Below are 14097 nucleotides of genomic sequence, written 5' to 3'. Positions count from 1 at the left end.
ATATATATATATATATGTCTTTTATCGTCGCATCTAGCAACGCCGACTCTGCGGAAGATTTTGGTGTACTTTGGTTAACGGAGATTTTCTGTCCTTGTTGAACATGGAAAAGGATTGTGTTTGGTCTCACGCAAGGACAATAGAAATATAGAGAGTGAGAGAGAGAGAGAGAGAGAGAGAGAGAGAGAGAGAGAGAAAGATGGAGAGGGAAGAGGAGGAGGAGTGGTTACTCGTTGGGAACTGAGGTTGAAGAGGTTCAAGGATGGAGATCGTAGGAGGTTTGTGTGATGTTGGCTAAAACGAAAGTGGATCTTTGTGGGTGAATTTGTTGAAAATAGAAGGAGAACGATAGAGAGAGAAAGAGGGATAGAAAGATCGTTAGAGACGACGAGGACGAAGGTACGACTTTTTTTTCTTCTTTTTCTTCTCTTTCTCTTTTTTCTTTCTTTTCTTTTTCTTTTGTTTTTTCTTTCTCTTTCCTCTCTCTTTTCAATTTTTTTTTATTCTTTTCTTCTCTTTCTTTTTTCCCGCGCCCCCCCCTACCACCCTTTCAACGGTGACTTCCATGCGCCCTTCCTCACCGTCATGTTCTTCTTCAATTATAAATGTTAATCGTTCAAAAATTTCTTCTTTACGAATCCATTCGAAATATTTTTTCACGGAATATATAAATAAATAAATAAATAAATAAATAAGTAAATAAATAAATATATATATGTTATATAATGTGAGTCGTATCTTTCGTCGATCTCATTCTTTCTCTATCCGACATCTCCATTACTTTTTCTTTCTCAATATCTCTAGGATTGGTATTGCAGGTTAAATCGAAACGTGCATCGGACTGTTCTTGATTAAGAAGTATGGGGAACGGGTATTTATGGGTCGAAGGGAGAAGGTTTGGTAGGATGAAGGGGAAAGCGGAAGGGAAAGGGGATGAAAAAACGTTCGACATGCGGGCTCGAGCATCGAAGACCTCCTCCATCGATCATGATGGCGTCGAGAAGCTTTCATCATTTGGAGAGGGATGAGTAGGGGATGGAGACGGGACGTAGTACGGTGTAAGGGGGGTTTGAGGGTTAGGGGGTTAGGGGGTTGGAAGGAGGAGGAGGAGGAGGAGGAGGAGGAGGAGGAGGAGGAAGGAGAGGAAGAGGGGGATCGAGAGGATTGGGATTTAGAAATCAAAAAGCAAAATCGTCTCGTGCATCGGCATGCCATTCATAGGGAAAGAGAAAAAGATAGATAGATATATAGAGATAGAGAGAAAAGGAGGGGTAGAGGGAGGGGGCGGGCCGGAGGGAGAGAGAGAGAGAGAGAGAGAGAGAGACAGGGAAAGGGTGAGAGATAGAGAAAGAGAGAGAGAGAGTGTGTGTGTGTGTGTGAGAGAGAGAGAGAGAGAGAGAGAGATGGAGGATAATGGCTTCGCAGACTCGACGTTACTCAGCGACCTTTCCTGGTTCTGTTCTTTTTTTGTTTCTTTGGTTTTTTTTTTTGCTTTTTTTCTTTTTTCCTTTCTTTTTTTTTTCCTTTTCTTTTTCCTTTTTGTTCTCGAGGTTGGACGGAGATGGTTTTGGTGACGAAGTATTTTTTCTTTTTTTCTTTTTTTTTTTTTTTGGATCAATGACTTTTGGGATCAATGATTTTTGGTTTATTTTTTTGTTTTGTTTTGCTTTTATCTTTTTCCTTTCTCTCGAAAAAGATAGGCGGATGTTCGATGGAGGATCGGTGATTCGGTCGGTCATTCTGTGGACTATGGTTGTATTCATATTTTTTCTTTTTTTTTTTGCGTTTTTTTTTTTTTTTTTGTTGGATGTTATTTTTCTAGGTGATGGGACTGGGAACGAGGGTGGGGAGTGTGTGCGTGTGTGTGGTTTTTTTTTTTTTTTTTTTTTCTTGTGAAGGATATGAGAAACTAGGGGGAAAAATTGAAGGGGATTTTTAAACAAACGAAGGCATGCTCTAAACATGTGCAAACGATAGGTAAAACTAAATCTCAACTAAAGACAGAAGAGCCTTAGATATATCAGAGATATAGAAATATATATATATATATATGTCTGTGTATATGTGTGAAATATATATATAGTGAAAAAAAGTGCGGTTGGTCATACCAACATATATACATACATATACATATATAATTTTTTATGCGGGTACGTGTTATTGGTATGTGCTCCTTTTTTCTTTTCCTTTTTCTTTTTTCCCTTTCCCTTTCTCTTATATCATTTCTACGATCAATATCTCTACGTAGACAACATTCTTCTGACATTTAATTATTATAATAATAATTATTATTATTATTATTATTATTTTGCTTTCCTTTTTCTTTTTTTTCTTCACTTTTTTTTTTTTTTTTCTTTTTTCTTTTTAATACTTTTTTTCCTTCTTTCGAACAATGATTTATATATGTATATATATGCGTATATGTAAGCATTTCACTTCGCAGGCTGTAGTTCGAAAACGTAGCCGTTGCACATTCTCCTTCGCGAATAACATTTCTTTGTGCGCGTGTATCTAGGTATTTACATACACACACACACACACACACATATATATATATATATATGTATATGTATGTGTATGTAATACTTAGAAATCCATTATGTTTCATCTTGATATAGAGAGAAAAGAAAAAAGAAAAAAATAGAAAAAAAAAAGAAAAAACAGAAAAAAAAGAATTACGGAAGAAAAAGAAATTACGACACGAGATCTGTGTGCAACCGCATACGCGAACGTTCAGCCTTGCTTTCTATACGTCATAACACGTGGCAAGAGAGTTCAATGAACTAAAATTATAAAAACGAAACATCCTTTTACTGACGTAATCACGTTAACCATCAGAAATATAACACTGAGTGTAATAAGTGAGTACATATCAGTAGGTAACTTGTAATATTACGTTATAGAGTGTGATATAAATCTTAATGACTAGCTGTGTTCAAAACCTGGATCATCCTCCTGCAAATGCTTTAAAAAGGAAAGACAAAAAACACGTGAATGAGTATAACAATTAAAGTAAGTTAGTCCATAGATGATTATTAAGTCTGTGAAAATTGTTTTAAGGTCCAAAAGTGTTTCCTATTTTCTTTTCTTTTCTTTTCTTTTCTTTTATTTATTTTTTTTTTGTTTTGTTTCGTTTTGCTTCTCGTTCTTTTTTTTTCCGTTCCGTTTACTTTCTCTTTTTTTTTTTTTTTTTCTTTTTTCATTCTTTTTTTTTCTCTTTTGTTCTCTCTCCAAAAAAATCTTCTCTTACTCCTCAGTATTTTTTTTCTTTTTTTTTTCTTTTTCTTTTTTTTTTTTTTTTTTTTTCGTGAAAAAAGAATGCTCGGTGTTTATTTTTTCTGTTTTTTTTTTTTCTCTTTTTTCTTCCCCTTCACATTTTTTTTTTCCTTTTTTTCGATCAAAAATTTCCTCTTATCATTAATCAATTATTTCCATATATATCTCAAACAATATACAATGAATTAATCGATCAGAGAGGGATGTTTGGGTTCTTTGATTAAAAGGGGGGTTTAAGGGGGTGGAAAAACCAACGGCAACGAACAAAGAGAGAGTTATTAGGCCCTGTAAAAAATGTAAAATAGAGGGGTTGTAAAATATTTTGTTCTTTTTCATATGTTTTACGCTTAAAGAACACAGCTGAATTCAAAAATTGTTTATCAGCTTCTGAAAAATCCGTATGGCTGCGTGCACCTGGAAAAAATCTTTTGGGACACACTAGTTGGCAATAGTTAGGGAGGGAATGGAGGGGTGGGTGTTGAAGTGAGCGTGGTTGGATGGCTTTGAATGGGAACGGAGTATAAAATATTTGAAAGGTTATGGATAAATCTTATAAATTTTTTCTCCTTTTTTTTTTTTTTTTTTTTGCCTTTCGTTTTTAATCAAAAACGAAACGGGCTTAAGGATTACGTGAGGGGAGTTTTTCTTTTGCCTTTTTTTTTTTTTTTCTCATCTTTTTTATTTTTTCGTGAGAAGGGCTGGAGCGGGCGCGGGCAGGTAAGTGGTGGTGGTGGGAGGCGGGGGATTGGTGTGTGGCGGGAAGGGACGAGAAAAGAGGAATTGACGGGAAGATATGTTGCCGCAAAAATTCCAAAAATATAAAATCTCGCCAGCCAAAAAAGTAGGGCCAACATATAGAGCTTCGGGTGAACACGCATACCGCTTTAGATGCCGCGATAGATCCGATTGTAAAAAATAGGATTGCGAAGAAGGAAAAGGGCGCGAGTATTATATAGAGATAGAGAGAGACAGAGAGAGAGAGAGAGAGAGAGACAGAGAGAGAGAGAGAGAGAGAGAGAGAGAGAGAGAGAGAGAGAGAGAGAGAGAGAGAGATAGAATATGAGTTTATGCATGTTTATATGTATGTTCTATGTATGTATGAAGTGTGATCTATGTATGTCCATGTATGTCCGTCTGTCCGTGTGTGTCTGTTCGTGTGTATATGTCCGTGTGTGTATGTCCGTGTGCATCTGTGTGTGTATATGCCTGAATATGTAAATATATGTGAAAAGGGATTTAGCTTTTTTTTCTGGGAACGGATGAGAGAGCGAGGGGTGGAAGGGGAGGGGGAGGGGGACGAGCGTGTAAAGGACAGGCAGGAAAAGTCGAAAAATTTGTGCACGTTCAAAACTTTAGTTCGCGCAACAAAAATAGAGTGGAAGAAAGATAGAGACAGATAGAAAGAGAGAAAGAGAGAGTGAAAGAGTGAAAGAGAGAGTGAAAGAGTGAAAGAGAGAGAAAGAGAGAGAGAGAGAGAGAGAGAGAGAGAGAGAGAGAGAGAGAGAGAGAGAGAGAGAAAGAGAAACCATAAAGAATAAAAGGAAAAGGAAAAAATGAGAACGAAAATAAAAAAGAATAACAAAAAAAAGAAGAAAAAAAAAAGAAAAAAGAAAAAGAAAAAAGAGAGAGTGCCGAAAATGAAAAACAAGATTTAACAGATAGGAGGAGTCTGATGTAGATGCAAAAAAAAAAGATGAGACAAAAAATATATATATATATATATATGTATATAAAAAAAAAAAAAAAAGAAGAAAAAAAGAATTACCAAAGGACGCCAAGTCCTCTTTTCCCCCTCCTACGTTCTTTTTTTTGTTTTTTCTTTTTCTTTTTCTTTTTTTTTCTTTTCTTTTTACTCGATGTGGTTGATCCGATATCAACAGAAATTTATATATATACATATATATATATATATATATATATATATATATGTATATATTTGTATATATATATATTTTTTTTTCGCCTGCTCTTTTCTTTACTTTTTACTTATTTATTTATTTATTTATTATTATTATTACTTTTTTTTTCCTCTTTGCATTTCTTTCTTTCTCTTTTTGTGTCTTTTACTTTGCATTACTATTGAGAATAATATATTGTCGGAATTTAAAGGAAAAAAGTAGCGTGATGTAAATAAAAAGCCTCAGCATGGTAAGTAAATGATATATATATATATATATATAATATATATGTACAGGATGCTATTGCAATCGTAGTGTAATCGGACAAACTAGGCTAATTTTTTCACGTTTATGTAATATTTTATTTTTTCACTAAATCAAATCACCTTTTTTCGTATAAATAAATTTACGAATACATATAATAGAAATCGACGTATTATATATGTATAAATGATATCGTTAAAAGATTAGGAAAAAAAAAGAAAAAAAAAAGAAAAAAAAGAAGAGCAAGATAATAATCTTATCGTTTAAAATTTTCTTCCCATTTCCATGAACTTTATTAGCGAAATTTTTTCCATTAACTTAGTTGCAAAAGTCAATTTTGTATAATAAAATCTGTCCTTAATTAATTTTTTCTTCCTTTTTCTTTTTTCTCCTTTCTTCTCATCGAATATCTCGATGCATCAATATTATTTAGAAATTTATAATAATCTTTTTCATTGAAGGATATCGATGAAATTCATTTTCATGGTCCATAATTTGTATTATTATTATTAATTAATAATGAATTAATCAATCAATCAATCAATCAATCTCCGTGAAAAGATATCCCGTTTATCGATAACGTTACGACAACTATTATATCCTGTATATTATATATTGTAAAGAGACAGAAAAACATGGAGAAAATATATATGTATATATATATATATATATCCATATACATGTATATATATATATATATATATATATATATATATGTATATATGTATATAAACGACATAGAGAAGAATATAACACAAATCGCAAATTGGGTGGGGGAGGGATGGATTGGGGCAGCGAGGGCGGGGTTGTGGTTGTGGGTAGTAAGGTTTTACTAAGAACAATAATAATAATAAGAAGAAGAAGTATTATAAAAAGTAGAAATAGAAATAGAAATAGATGTAGAAGAAGTATCGGTCGGTTTATGTTGGATAGGTGATATTTTGATTTGATTAAGGCGGATCGAAGAGTTTTATTATAGGAGATAGAAATGATGTAGGATTATTATCGAAGATATAGACGATACCCGTTTATCTGAAATCGAAAGTATTTATTTACTACAATTAATACGTTAAATACCGATTCGACATTTCTTTTAATTATTATTATTATTATTATTATTGTTATTATTATTATTATTTAAACGTTATCGCGTGAATAATACTCTTATTGATTTATATATATATATTCATCGGTAAGAAGTACGACGTGTCGTAGCAAGCCGCACTGGAATATTAAATTTAACGAACGCAAATAATTATCATCGCGATTTAACGTGACACTTTTGGCGGGCTTTTATATTTTTGGCTCTTGCTCGGCATCGCCTGCGCAAGAGATATCTATTTATCCTCGTTATATCGGCGACGCTTGTCGCGCGAAATTTTCGCGCGTGGTGGTGTACTCGTCCGATGATGCGACTTCGCGAAAAGGAAAAAAAGAAAAGAACTGAAAGAAACTAAAAGAAAAAAAAAAAAAAAAAAAAAGGAGAACAGGAAAGAAAAGAAAAACAAATTCGAACGATCCCTCGTTTACAATATCACACACGATTAAACTCTAACGACGAATTAACGTCGATTAAAACGATCGACGCGACGACTTTTTTGATCGAGAGATACATAACGAAACGCAATAAGAGGTTAGAGAAAGAAAATACGACAAAAGAAAAATAAAAAAAAAGAAAAAAAAAAACACTTAAAAAGGAGACGAAAAATTCAAGAGAATCCAGATATTATTAATCCGATTTATTATCATCATCATCATCATCATCATCATCACCACCACCACGTCGAAGATTCGCGCGAACGTATTCACTTAAATATCGTCGATATAAACGAAGAAACGGGTTACATTATAAAAATGGCGGGAGGTAGAAAAAAAAAAAATTAAAAAAAAAAAAAAAAAATAAAAAAAGACAAGAAAAAGAAAATCAACGAAAAAAGAGAGAGACGATCAGTCAGTATCAATGATACATACCGTCCTCATGAGTTCTGACCGAGATAGGATAACTCGGGGGCCCATCACCTACGCTGGTCCCCGCCAATACCCAGATCCGATACTCGGTCCACTTTTTGAGCTCGTCCAAGACGAATCGCGTCTGATTCAGTTTGATAACCTTCGCCTCGGAATCGGAGCGTCCGCTCTCGACGACTTGTAGTCTGTAGTAAGATATCCTCCCGTTGGAGCGTTCGGCAGGTGGGGGTTCCCATGTTACCAATATGGAGGTCGGGCTGATCGCTTGGCCGGTTACATTGCGAGGCGGAGCCCCGGGTACTATATAAAACTCGATTATACGGATAGGAAAAAAAACTCAAAATTGGATTTGTTTTTTCTTTTTTTCTTTTTTCTTTCAACTCTTTTTTTCTTTCTTTCTTTCTTTTTTTTTTTTTTTCCTTTTTTTCTTTCTCGTCGACGATTACCGACCGATCGGCAAGTATCAAGAATTTCGAATTTTGGGAGAGGAGAAATTCACACGTCAAGGTCATCGATGGTGTCCGTTGCTTTTTTTTCGACAAAAGAAGAAGAAGAAAAAAAAAGGAAAAAGAAACGAAAAAGAAATTGAAGAAAAAGAAAACAAGGAAGGGAAATGAAATAGAAATCGATAAAGATCAAGGCCTAGGGTGATAACGGGATGAGGTAGGTGGGGCCAGGCCGGGGAGGGACAGACGATGTAGAAGTAAGTCGAGAGACCGATATCAACGATGATCTTGACGGGTATTCGACTCGAATAATTCGAAGGTCAGCATGCGTTCGATCGTAATCGTCGCTCGAAGGAATACCCGTAAAACGAAAAATGATGATGGTATCTTGAACGATCGGGCCTTGAAAGGGGAGGGAGGGGGTTGGTTAGTACGAGATATTATTAAACGGAGAAAATGGCTCGGAGAAGAATAAAAAAAAAACATATAAGAAGAAGAAGAAGAAGTAGTAGTAGTAGAATAAAGAAGAATAGAAAAAAAATAGGATAAGGAAAAAAAAAAGGAACAAAAAAGAAAAAAAAGAAATGTCATTACAATCGATCCTTGAACAGTCGAAAAGATTACGTGATTAGATTGTGAAATCTTCTCCCTGAACGATTTCGCATTTCGACCAACGTCGTTAAATTCGAACGCCACAGAAAAAGAAAAAAAAAAAAAAAAAAAGAAGAAAAAAGAAAATCATTTTCTTCTTTCTAAGGGGAAAAAAAAAGCAAAAAAAAAAAGGGGGGGGGGACGCGTCGAATCAACGACGTACTTATATATATATATATATATATTATTGTTGTTATTATTATATACGGTTATTAATATATATATATATATATATATTAATTGATAATAAATTTTTACATGGGAACGAAAGTACCAGGTAGAGAGAGAAAAAAAAAAAAATTAAAAAACGGACGTAAATTATATGTTATCGAGAATGAAAAAGAGGTGCCCAAAATGCACACATATATCGATGCAAAGTGCTTAGTGCAATTTATATGTATATGATATGTACGTATATATATATATAGATATATATAAAGTGGCATCCAAAAACGGCTTTCTTATTTGCAACGCATGCAGTCATTCTCACTCTCCCACGCTTCAAGTTTGATTTTTTTTATTATTTTTTTTTTTTTTCCAAAACTTGCTTATCTCCCTCCTCCTTTATACGTATATGCAACATATAAGTGTATTTTATTACATTCCCCGTTTTCATTTTGTACTTTTCTCTGGTATATAATATTTTCAATGTCAAACGAATCCTCCCCTTTCAACGAGGGGAGCTCGACTCTATCTGTCTTTCTTTTCGTGTTTCTTGCACTTGCTTTTTTTTCGAAATTTTTTTTTTTTCTTTTTAACTATTATTATTATTATTATTATTATTATTATTATTATTATTAATTTTTTTCTACTTTACTTTACTTTTTTTTTTTCAACCTCGTTTAATCCTCCTCACTCGTTGTTAAACTTTTTTCTACTTTTGATTTTTTATCCTTTTTTTTATTTTTTTATTTTTTTTCTTTTTATTCCTTTTTTATTTTCCAAACTTTTCCTTTTTACTCGAAAGCGATTAATCTTTTTTTTTTTCTTTTTTCGTATTTTGCGTTTTGTCTTTTTTTTATTCTTTTTTTTCTTTTTACTTTTTTTCCTTTACACAGCGATTATTACTCGTCACAATTTTGGAATAATAGAAAAAAGAAGGTGGTTTTGTGCATCAATAGAGATAATAATAGCTTACGCTACTTTTGCGGGAGCGTCTAGCGCTACAGCACCTCCTACCTGCCGTGCCAATACGATTTTTTTACGATCGTACAAGGAGAAACCCAATTCGCGATTAATTCGTTCGCTATATGGATTCCTCCTACGATGATCGATTGAAAATCGGACATGCAAAATGGCACTCCTCGCTGCTTGAACTCACTGATTTCGATTCGGGCCCTTGTTAAACTTTTTTTTTTCTGCTTACCGTACTGTTTCGTGCGAACTGGACAAGGTATAGTTGTTGCACCCTCCCCGCGTTGACTTCTAGCGGCTAACCAGATGTAATAAAGCGTGTTCGGGTAAAGACCGATCAAGGTGTAATTCTCGGTCACTGGTATTCTCCGATGGTGTTTTTCCTTTGGGAAACAAAAAAGAAAAAGAAGAAGAAGAAGAAGAAGAAGAAGAAAAGATCAAAATGAAAAGATATTAATAGGTTTGGAATAAGGGTTCGATTGGTAAGAGAGAAAAAAAGAAAAGGAAAGAAAAAAAAAAGAAAAATTTTAATCGATTTACCTTCGCATAAGTATCATTCCAATAAAGCTCATAGCTGAGAATATTCTCACTGCTATGAGCTGGCTTGCTCCAACGGAGCGTCACCTTGGTCTCCCCAACGTCTACAACCGTCAACATCTCTGGTTGACTTGGTACCCCTTGTTGCGTTTTAATTTGTATGGGCGCGCTTAAAGGGCCAGGTCCAACGCTTGTAAGTGCCTGTACCCGGATGGTATATATCGTGTGTGGTGTCAAATCGGATAATGTTGTTAACTGACTGTTGTCGACCATTTGAAATTGCCATGACGCCATTGGTTGATTCGGATCCATCGTGTAATAAACCTTGTAACCCTGTAAAAAAAATTATTATTCTCACACGATTGTTAAAGATTATTCATCTCCGTTATATAAATGAAAAAAGAATTCTCCTTGGAAATATTATACTTAAAAGATTTCTATTATCTAATAAATATTTACCGTAACTTGACCATTAGGTGTTTCTGGTTCGTCCCATTGTATAACCATTGTGCTGGAACTCAAAGGTCGGACCTGAACCTTCCTTGGCGCAGTACCCGGTTCTAAAAATGATTAAAATTAAAATGAATAATGTTTTGTTCCTTTTTTCTTTTCTTTTCTTTTTTTAATCTATTTATTCTATTCTCTTTGACTTTTTTTTTCTTATATTTTTCTTTTTTTTTTTTTTTTGTTTCCGAATAATACTCAATCATTAAATTAAATGATAATCGACACACGTGGGGTTGTTAGTCACGCGAGAATAATGAATGTGTAAAGAAAAAAAAAACAATAGCCCTAATTACCAAAACTTAAATTAATCCAAAATAGATACAACGTGTATGGTGTCAGTAACAAAACTAAAAATTACAAATAGAAAAACAGATGTTCTACTATTCGATCAGAGTTTATAAAACACATAGAGAGAGAGGTGATGATAATAATGATGATGATGATGATGATGATGATGATAATGAATTACTTATTTACGTGTGTAAAATAATACCAAATATACACAAATACACCCTTGTGACACACTAATCACTAAAATGATCGCGACTTAATTAAATAATAAGAAATGAAATAATTAATATTAACTACACAAATAAAAAGAAAAAGGGGGAGAAAATAATGTGCTTTTTGTGAACAGCCATAATAAAATAAAAGAACAAATGTGCTCATCTACCGATTCTACTGATATAATCAATCAAATTAATTTGAAAATAGAACATATATATATATATATATATATATATATATATATATATATATATGTGAAAGAAAAAGAAAAAAAAAAAGAAAGAATGAAAGGCAACGAAGACGATTGAAGGGATGACAAAATGATATTTAAAAGTAGGATAGGGGAGGAGGGTAGATCGGTGGGACACGGGATGTAAGATGAATAAAAACAAGAAGAAGAAGAAGAAGAAAAAGATAAAGTAAAAAAAAAAAAGGAAAGAACGAGAAGAAAAACAAAAACACCATGTGTTACTACGGCACACTTAGTAGATAATTTCTTCACTTACTGGCACCTCCATTCGTTGATTCCGCTATTAGGGAAGAAACGTCAATAGATTAATTATAAATATTCTCAAAGTACATTAATACATGATGCACATCGTGATGTGGAAAGACGAGGGGCGGGAAAAAAAAAATAGAATCGTTCGAAAGTGTGAAAAGGGGGGAGAAAAAAAAATGACAACAAACATTATCACAAATACAAACATACAAAGACAATGACATATATACGTATGTATATAATATACATATATATATATATATATATATATATATACATATATATAAAGTATATCAAAAGAGTTTAAAACATATTTTCGTCTTTCCACGGGATGTGAAGTGTGCTCTCTATTATACGGTTGGGGGAAGGTGCAATTTCGCGTGACGTCTCTCAGCGTAAATTTTTTTTTTCTCCCTTCCTCTTTCTCTCTCACTCTCTCTTTCTCTCTCACACACGCACGCACGCGCACATACAATCTCTTTATCTCTCTCTCTCTCTCTCTCTCTCTTTTTTTGATTATTTTTTATCTTTTTTATTTTTATCCTCTCCCCTTCTCGTTCGTCCAACACCTTTCGTAAAAAAAGATACGAAGAGAAGGAGAGGGTTGAAAGTTATGTCGGTGATTTACAATGACGATGATGATTATGCCGATGACGATGATAACGATGATGATGATGATGATGATGACAATGATGTTGATGATATAGCGATAACGATGATGACATTGATAGTAGAGAGACGTAAAAAAAATCACGAAACGGTACGAGACGTTTAAACGCGACGCGCCAAAACGATCCGACAAAAACTTACACACGTAAAACGCACCGGCGAATTAACACGAAGTGCCGTAGAGAGAAGGGAGAGCAGGTATAGTTGGTGATGGTTGATGGTGATGGTGACAGTGGTGGTGGTGGTCGGTGATAAAAAGGTGGAAAAAAATGTTCTTGTCACTTACATGAACCAAATCGTGCGTCCACGGCGGGACAGCATGGAAAAAAAGGTAGAATTTCCCTCAAAAAATCTGTCAAAATTCTTTTTCTTCTCTATCTCTCTCTCTCTCTCTCTCTTTTTTTTCTTTCTTTCTCTCTCTCTCTCTCTCTCTCTCTTCCTCGCTCTCTTTCTCGTTCGCTAGCGCGACGACAAAAAAGTTTCACTACGCTACGTGCAAAAAATGTGCAAAATCCTTTTTTTTTCCCCCGTTCTTTTTCTTTTTTTTTTTCTCTTTCTCACACACACACACGCACACACACACACTCTCTCTCTCTCCCTCCCTCTCTCTCTCTCTCTTTTTTTTTTTTGCTTCTTCTTTTGGTTTTTTCTTAATTTCTTTTTCTTTTTTTCCTTTTCTTCCTTTTTCGCCAATCTTATGAACAGCCCATACCTTTTCCCGCGAAAGCGATTAATCTTTTGCTTAATAAATAACAATGATTTTTCGCGCGAGAGACGCGATCGGGAAGCGTTTCTTTAGTTTCTGTTTTTTCTTTCTTTTTCTTTTTTTTTTTCTTTTTTTTTTTTTCTTTTTTTTTCTATTCCCCTTTTGTTTTTCTTTTTGTTTTGATCTTTTTTTTTTTTGTATCGTCGAACGCACGTATGTATGTAGATGTTATTACGTACATATGATATGTATGTGTACATTTTATATATATGTATATATATATATATATATATATATATATATATATTTATATTTATATGTACATATATGTGTATATTTATGTTTTTAAATATGAACGTATATAATCGTAATATTTACAAGCGCGTGTATATATATTTTCCTTTATAATAATATCTTTATAAAAAGGGATATACGTACCTGCGTACGTTTATGAATAAATATACATATATATATATTATATACATATATATATATATAATATATATATATATATAATATTTAATTATATATGAGTTTTGTTCTCGCGTGAACGTGCGAAAATGAAAACGTGAATTATTCAAGCCTTGTTTTAGCTGTAATCACTCATACGTATAATTATCTTTTAGGCAGAAGGATGAGAATTTCGCTCTGTTACAATTTTGATTTGCAGGGAAAAAAAAAAGGAAAGAGAAAAAAGAAGAAGAAAAAGAAGAAGAAGAAGAAGAAGAAAAAAAAGAGAGAGAAGTAGAAAAGAAAAAAAAAAAATTGTTTACAACCAAACGAAATTCTCGTCGTTTTTTTTTTTTTCTTTTTTTTTTTCTTTTCTTTTTCCCTTTCTCTCACTACCGCACTCTCGCGCGCGTTCTCGTTTCTAACGAAATTTTCTTTAATTTCATCTTGTCTTATATATACTTTTTCCCTTCGTTTCTTTTTCTTTTCTTTCTCAATGTTTTTTTTTTTTTTTTCCTATTTTCTTTTCATTTTTTTTGTTTTTTTTTCTTTTTTTTTTTTTACCCAACGAGAAAAAGAAAAACG

At 33.3% G+C, this 14097-nt stretch overlaps 1 protein-coding gene across 16 annotated transcripts in view; it reads right to left on the bottom strand.

The window, feature by feature from the left end:
* Window positions 1–14097, bottom strand: part of LOC124428213 (tyrosine-protein phosphatase Lar) — a 488512-nt gene that overhangs the window by 18913 nt on the left and 455502 nt on the right. For 9 of the 16 annotated variants that reach the window (XM_046972045.1, XM_046972046.1, XM_046972047.1 and 6 more), the window contains 5 exons: window positions 11695–11718; window positions 10634–10734; window positions 10178–10507; window positions 9870–10020; window positions 7410–7706 (listed from right to left, as the gene is read on the bottom strand). In XM_046972045.1, coding sequence (XP_046828001.1) covers window positions 7410–7706; window positions 9870–10020; window positions 10178–10507; window positions 10634–10734; window positions 11695–11718 — 903 coding nt within the window. The remainder of the gene's footprint in view (window positions 1–7409; window positions 7707–9869; window positions 10021–10177; window positions 10508–10633; window positions 10735–11694; window positions 11719–14097) is intronic. The other 7 variants (XM_046972058.1, XM_046972056.1, XM_046972057.1 and 4 more) reach the window with 4 other exon arrangements.

The sequence above is a fragment of the Vespa crabro genome, chromosome 11 (assembly GCF_910589235.1).
Source record: "Vespa crabro chromosome 11, iyVesCrab1.2, whole genome shotgun sequence".
Classification (NCBI taxonomy): Eukaryota; Metazoa; Arthropoda; class Insecta; order Hymenoptera; family Vespidae; genus Vespa; species Vespa crabro.
The sequence above is the reverse complement of the archived record's forward strand: the minus strand, read 5'-3'. Positions and strand labels throughout refer to the sequence as shown.